Source organism: Haplochromis burtoni, unplaced genomic scaffold (assembly GCF_018398535.1).
Source record: "Haplochromis burtoni strain Fernald_Lab_line unplaced genomic scaffold, NCSU_Asbu1 Contig_235, whole genome shotgun sequence".
NCBI lineage: Eukaryota > Metazoa > Chordata > Actinopteri > Cichliformes > Cichlidae > Haplochromis > Haplochromis burtoni.
The window spans coordinates 708,215-716,200 of record NW_024582596.1 but is presented as its reverse complement, the minus strand read 5'-3'; the positions used below and the strand labels follow the sequence as shown (position 1 = coordinate 716,200).

The following is a 7,986-nucleotide window of genomic DNA, read 5'->3' as shown; positions in this document are numbered from 1 at the left end:
TGTGTGTGTGTGTGTGTGTGTGTGTGTGTGTGTGTGTGTGTGTGTGTGAGATTGTCCTCACCTCGAACCTGCAGACCTAGCCCACAGAGCTCCTGATTCCCAGGACTGCCCTCCCGAACAGACCATGGAACCAATTGACATCTTCGCCACTTATGAGTTTTCCATCTGTCAAAAAACACATTATAAGAGGAGTCTTGAATGAAAATTGAACTGGTCTACTTTGTTCATATTTGGCCATCACAAGAAAACATCATATTCAGCACTGCATATTAGCTTTTGGCAGGTACTGAGTGAAAAAAGTCCCCCCACTTTTTTTTTTAACTTGTGAAGGAGCTTGTTTATTATAAACATGAAGTTAGGATTAACAAACTTTATTAGACTGGTTTTAAATATATTGTATTATCAGATAATACATGTTATCAGATTAATATGATTAATCTATCTATATTAATGGGCTACATACCACGAGCCTTTACGGTGGCAGTAATTAATCCATGACTTAAAAAGCCATCGGGTGGCTTAGCTGCACCAATTTCCAACTTTCCTTTCATCTCAAACTTTCATAAAAGAATAGTATGAAACCAGTTAACTGCTCACCTGCAGAGGAACAGTTTATTTGAAGTGTTTCAGTCAGAATTCATAACTGTACAGAAACAGCTTTAGTGAAGGTCAAATGATCTTCTTGTAGCCTCTGACAGTGGATTAATTTCTGTGATTGTGCAATATCATTCAAAGGCACAGCATATATTTTCATTGCTTTGCAGACGATAATCACCTTTTAATTAATATGTGTGTGTTATCCCTGTGTTCATAATATAGTTAAACTGTAGGAATGTCTTAAAGATATAAAGACCTGGATGGCCTCTAGGTTTTTGCACTGGATCATAAAAATGACAGACACTTGCTGGCATTACCTTGACCTTCTGCAGCAGTGTAAGGGATGCTGGAGTCAATTCTGACATTATATTTATATAATGTAAATAATATTTTGGCTTTATGCTGCTACACTATTATCCATTGCTTCTGCAACACTGACAATAAAAATGCTTATCTTATGCTGGACTGTTTCAAATTTTAGATTCTAATTTTGGAGATATTGCACTCGTCGTTGCAGAGTATCTGTAAAATTAGAATCATCTTTTCTCAAAGTTATACTGAAAAACTAGTTCATGCATTTATTGTTTTATCATTATTATCAGGATTTCCTAAAAACTCCCTGGAAAGCCTTCAGTTGATCCAAAATGATGCAGCGAGTGTGCTGACGGGGACTAAAGGTCTCAAATAATCAGGCCCCATCCTATCTTTATGAACTCATAGTACCATATCATCCCAATAGAGCACTTTTCTCGCAGCCCACAGGCTCGCTTGTGGTTCCTGGGATATTTAAAAGCAAAACAGGAGGCAGAGCCTTCAGCTTACTGTAGAACCAGCTCAAGATGCGCTGAGCATTTCTTCTTTGCAAACCCTTTTCTTTAATTAATAAATATTTGTAATATGTAGTCTGGATTTTCACAATGAGTCCTTTGTCTCGTCTCCCTCCGCTCACCCCCAACCAGACACAGTAGTCGTCTGCCTTTTCCTGAGCCATGTTCATTTCGGTTGTTCATGTTAAGAATGGCTTTTTCACACACATTTCAACATAACATTAGTACTGATACAAAAGTGGTTCTCTTCTGACACTGAGTGAAAAAACACAGAAATGATGAGGATGGAAAAAATGTCCTCCACGTGTAAAACCATTCCTGTTTGGGGGTTTCTCATTGTTGCCCCTTTAATGCAGTTACCAAATCAACATCCCAGATGTTTAACTGACTTGATGCTATTCTCTGATCTAAAAAGTATTCCTTATATTTTTGTGTCTGAGATTTGATTTAAACTATATTAATAGCATTTAAATTCATGCATGAATGCGTATTTATTGAACAGGATCCATACCTGTATCCCTCACAGACAGAGGGAGTCTCACAATCTCTTTCCTGGGTCAGTACCTCAGGGCAGTCCTGTCCTCCGTTAGCTGGCAACTGGATGATGAGCCGTTTCCTGTATTGCTTCTTTTTAGTGTTACCGCCTAGGGGAAGCCACAAGAGAACACACTGATCCTTTAAACTGAAGTTACCAATATGCCCTGAATCTTTAACCCCTTAGCAGTCCTATTAGTCCCCTAAACCATCCAATGTCCCGTGGGCGGTACGTCCGACTGCTAACAGTTTAAAGCTGTTTTTTAAAGATAGGATGTATTTGGTGTCCTCTGAGAATATTTCTTATTAGCCTAGCTAGCATACTTATGTCATTCCTCACCCTGTACAAGAAGACAGCATTTCAAGGAGAGGCTAATATAATTGAGTGAAATCTCAAATGTCATCTCCATTATCTGCTCTATGGTATCCAATACAACCTGACAGTTAGAGATAATTGACTTTACAGGAAGTCCACTTCTATCAGGATTACTATATCAGGTTAAAGCTTCCAGTGATTGAGTTTGGATAATTTATTAAGGATGAAAATGGTTTTGGGATGCATTGCAGCTGGACTATTACTTCTAAAAGTAAGCATCTTATAAGCCTAATGCACACTTCAACGTGACCGAAGGATCTGAGAATGTAACAAACAACAAAGATGTCTCTGGAACATTCACTCTATTAAAGCTTGGATAAGAGAGATGAAAGACACATTGTAATTGTGTGCAGATTGAATGAAATAGAGTGACTCATTTGTTTGGCTTCTGGTTTTCCATATTTACATGGAAACGTGTTCCTTTATATTGTAGAATCTTTACCTTGCAATATAACGTAAAGACTCTTCAATATAAAGCACCTTGAGGGGACTGATGTTGTGATTTGATGCTTTATAAATAAAACTGAACTGAATTGAATTCAAGCAGCTGCTACATCAGAAGTGTCAGCCTCCACCGAAATAGCCCTCACTATAGCTATACAATCCTTTTTCATCATACCTTAGCTTAAAAAGAACAAAAACAACAATAACTGGACCGTCAAACGTCTTCTCCCACACTGCTTGCCATCTCCACTAGGTAACATCCTTGGGGATCTAACCCTGGGAACCTTTGTTGGAAGCACTGCATTTCCATGGCATTTATTAAACATGTCACAACATTCACAAGAGAACTGGGATATCTGATATTCCTTTTCAGTGAAGAGGCTGCTGCTATTATTTATCTGCTACAGCTAAAATAATGATTTGCATATTTTCTGTGCTTTATTATTGGGGTGCCTGCTTTACACACGCACATTCTAGCTGTTTGTGGCCTTTCTAACATTGTTAGAAGCATTAATGTGTGCATTGAGTCTACCTGTCTGACACGTTGATGGACAGGGGCTCCAATCACTGTATGGGGTGACAATACAGTCTCTCTTGCATGGCAGCAAACATGGCCTGACAGTGTCTGGACGAACACTCTCCGGACACCTGAAAGTACATCACTGACATGTCACACACACACAGAGTACCCTTGAAAATCTGATAGAGCCGCAGTGAACACACTGCACTGTAAAAACAAATTCCATGAAGTTTTATAACATGTTTCTAAAATGTCTACTTAAAATATTAATAAAATTTGTGGATTAACATGACAAATGTAAAAATTTCCCCCTTGATGATAACAGTTAATTGCGTATCGTTTTTTGCTGGATAACATCCTGCAGAAGTCTCACACATGTCTCCAGAGCAATCCCAGCTCATTCTTCTTTGACGAATCTCCTCCAGATTTGATCGTCTTCGGCACGGACCTCGGTCTTCAGTTCACAAACATTCAACAAGATGAAATCATGACTTTGGGCCTCATCAGTAAAGTTCACTTTAGTCTTATGGAGGCAGCGCTTAAAATCTTTTGCTTCTTACCTCTACCAGTCTTATTCTCATGATACTTCTTACTCCACTGTGCTCTCTAAGAATCAAAACTTGTTTCTCATGTCTAAACTGATGTTTTTGGCGTGATGCTTTCTCAACTGACAGCTAAAGCCTTGCTGAGTTTTTTGTGTATGTGTACATTGGAAGATAGAACAGAAATATTTCTTATTGCAAACTGGGCAGTAACGCGTGATCCGATTACTTTTTGCAAGTAACGAGTAAAGTAAGGGATTACTATTGAAAAAAGTAGTTAGATTATTTACTTTCCCATAAGCATGCCTCGTTGCCGCGTTACTAAACGGTGATTTTGTTTGTGAGAGTGTCTCATGACAATGACATACAAGCGTGCGACGTTCGTGGCAGCAACAGATCAACAATGGATTATATGGAGTGCAGGAGAGAGTACGACCATGCAGCGTTTAAAGCTTGGAAGTACTCACATTACTTTGAGTTTTAAAAAGTGACAAAAACATTAGTGTTGGCTGTTCACTCTGTGTGGGAAGAAAACCTCTTTCTACAGTGAAAAATTAAATTTCAAATCTGAGCGAGCACCAAGCATGCTGCCACGGGAACGTGACATTCACAGAGAAACCCCCGGATCCCGCCCACTGACATGACTGCTGCGGCACCAGGCAAACCTCCACCTGCTCCACTCCTGCTAAACAGGTGAAAACAGATTTAAAAGCAACAGGACTTAGTGCTGTTGAGTCTTTATTATTTATTTTTTGCAAATTGAGAGGTAAAATGTCTTCAGGAAACTTGAAGTCCTGTTCTTTTCAAGCTCCACTGACTACCAGGATGATGCAATAAAAATTGCATCAAGTGCAATCAGATTGGCGCAATATTATAATAAGAAGGGTCACATTATTTTTAGGTGCTTCCAATACTTGTCAAGTTCCCTGACATTTCGTCAAAAGACGTTTGTGAGCACCAAACGAGTTAATTATGAATCCCATCACTACTGCATTGAGCTTCCCCTGATCACCTCCTGTGTATTTAAGTCCTGTCTTCCTTTGTTCGTTGTCACGTCATCTGGTTTTCCTCCAAGTCTCGTCAGTCATCAGTCTCGTCACAGTTTTTGTAGTTTTCCAGTTTATGTTTTTCAGTTCGCACTTGCCCTGTTCGCCTTTCCTAGTTTTTGTTCATGACAATCAGCCATAATAAAGGCTCATTTTTTGTTGAAAATGTGCAGTTCCTCTCTCAGCGTCTGCTTTTGGGTCCAGTTCACAAACACACCGGTGAGCCCCGCCCTCACATCTATCTTTAAACATTGTCTGACATTGTTTGTTTTACATGTTGAACAATTTAGCCAGACTCATCTATCCATTTCATCTGGAGATAAATCAGAAAAGCATATTTATTTAAAATATCAGTTCACACAATCCAGTTGCATTGATGTGTGCATACAATGTTATCACAAGTGACAGAACAGACAGTCAAAACATAAAAATAAGACAGAAGGTGAAAAAGTCCCAGAATAATTTTATATGGATAGATATTTTTGTTCAGTTTTTGTACTGGTAATGAACTGGGACAGTTTCATGCCCTTTCAACTTCACAAGACGTGCAATAGAGTATTCGGTCATATGCCAAAACATGCTGATTAGGTTTTCTTACTTTTTGGGAGGAACCTGGCCCACATTCACCCGGACACAAATGACTTTGCGGGTTTGCATCCCCACAGAACAGGAGACATCATCTCCACGAGTACGGCCCACAGATGTGTTGGTTGATGGAATGAAAGAGTCTTCGATGCATTGTCCCCATGGACCAGTTTGCCAGTGGTAGACAGTACAGGGATGGTCATTGCACCTTCTCACCTCCTGCAGAGCACTGATGTTTGGACACTGGACTCCACCTGAGAAGCAATCGAAAATTGTAGCACAGTTGTCAGTGGGGTAGTATTAGTGCTGACAAATGACCAGGACACAGGAGTGAGGGTTATGAAATTAAAAACAAAATGAAATTGGAATTGGAATGAAAATGCAAAAATGTTATTACTATTTATCAACATTCAAATTCAGTGTCTGAGGTGGAAATGCAAAGGATAGTGGACTAATTGTGAGAGAGGATCTCTAACTAGTTTTTGTTTATGTTTGTTCACTTATGAAGGTCGAGTCAAAAAGGACTAACAAACAAACTGCAGTGACACTCTTTTCAGCACTTTGTCCCAGCTGAGCACCTGACACCTGTGTAGCATCCTGTGTTAGCATGTTCAGTCTTACACTCCTCCAAAAGTGCAACAAACTGTTTGTGATTCAGTGCTCTTGCCCTAATGAAGGGAACTATTCACAACATTAACAAACTACTTCCTTGCTCACAAGTGGTCACTACGGCAGGTTTACAGCTTCCTGACACAGCCACCAAGGTTTGTTCACTACTTAGGCAAATGTGTAATCCACTATACTGTAGAGCTACTTAGTGACAACATCAACTACAAAGTTATTTTTTAGTATTGAGTTACACAATGCCTCCTAGGATATAATACAATGCAAAAATACACAGTTCAGTTCTGGGTTCATTTCAGTCACTTTGTCCTTAAACTCAACCTTTATTATTTAGAATAGACATTTGTTAAATAAGATACAGAGCATCTCCAACTCAGTGCAAACATGTAGGGGGGGAGGGTTAGGGGGGGCACAGTTCTGCTGCGCTACATATATAAAATGTATAAAAATGTACAAATATACAATCTGGTGTAAGAAGAAAAAAGTAAATATGTAAATAAATAGTTTGTTTTGTATATACAGTTTGGGTTATTGCGCATAGAATTTAGTATTGCACAGTGGTGGTTTATAAAGGGAAATGGGAAAATGGCTGTGTGGGACTGTGTTATTGGTGTGTGTGTACGAGTTAAGGGTGGTTATGGCTTTGGGGGCACCTGTAGCGCTTCCCTGACGGAAGCAGGCTGAACAAGTTAAAAACAGGATGGGAACTGTCTATGATGATATTTGTTGCTCTGCTGAGGCAGCGGGAGGAATAAATTGTCCTCAAACTCAGGCTTCATCCACACGTACACGGGTATTTTTGAAAATGCATATTTTTCTATGTGTTTGGGCCTTTCGTCCACATGTAAACGGCTGATGAGTCACCTCTAGGTGTGGACGAGTAAAACAGAGATTTACACACAGTGGTCACGCTGTTCATCCGTCACTGCTTCGCTTTTTCGCTGATTTTTTTATTGCACAGTACATCATTGCATTCTGCAGCCTGATTGACAAATCTCCGTGCTGTGTCTCCTGCGCTTGCCAAATTTATCATGTTTGGTTTTGATAACCATCACGTCCAATAGAATAACAGCACAAAAACACCCATAACTATGACCTTCATTCGGAAATAGACACCTGCACCGCGAGGGAAAAAGGTGCACGAAAGTGGCAGGCAGATGAAGACAAAACGCAGCATAATAATACTTAATAATACTGTTTTGCAATCTGCAAAGGTTTGTACTTTGAGAATCAAATGTGAGAACTGTGACTAATGTTCATGTGTGTGGGGGGAAAAAGTGTATAAAGTGCGTGGCGAGGAGCTAGTTATTCTGAGACCCACTGCTGCAATAAATGAGGGACCACTGTATATACTTTCTCTATGACTATTGTTTTCAACCTGTTAACATTTAATACTGTATTGATACAATCGACTGATTCTGCAGCAGAGCATCCCCTGTTGCTTCTCCTGGCTCCCCAGTCCCTCAGCTCCTGCTGCTGCACCCACAGGTATGTAATTGTAGCATCAGATGTACAGCAGCACTGATAGCTTTTTACTCGGTGGGATTCCCTTGTGATCACCTTTACTAAATATCTACAATCTTGGCACACGCACCTGTGTGATTGTCTCCACCTGCTGTTGATCTGGCTGATTTCCCCAGCTGCTAATTAAGGCAGTGGCACAGAGCAGCTCACCGCTGGAACGTTGAACCTCCTGAGTTCGTGCTCCCGGCATTATCCAAGGAATCCCCTGTGTGTATTTTGCTGTGGAACTAACGTTGAAATTCTGTGTGTAGTTATCCCTCTTCTGGACCAAATCACAGGACCTGCCCGGGTGTGGCAGCGTGTGTGGAGTTTCGGAGCGAGTGCGGCTGAAGAGGAGTGCGTGTGTGCGGAGGAGCTGTGGCTATGA

At 40.3% G+C, this 7,986-nt stretch overlaps 1 protein-coding gene across 1 annotated transcript in view; it reads right to left on the bottom strand.

Moving 5' to 3' along the window:
* The window catches only part of thsd7aa (thrombospondin, type I, domain containing 7Aa), a gene marked incomplete in the record, with an annotated part of 199,123 nt that overhangs the window by 64,596 nt on the left and 126,541 nt on the right, over window positions 1-7,986 (bottom strand). The window contains 4 exon segments of the mRNA XM_005937818.3: window positions 62-165; window positions 1,936-2,068; window positions 3,311-3,426; window positions 5,485-5,725. Coding sequence (XP_005937880.2) covers window positions 62-165; window positions 1,936-2,068; window positions 3,311-3,426; window positions 5,485-5,725 — 594 coding nt within the window.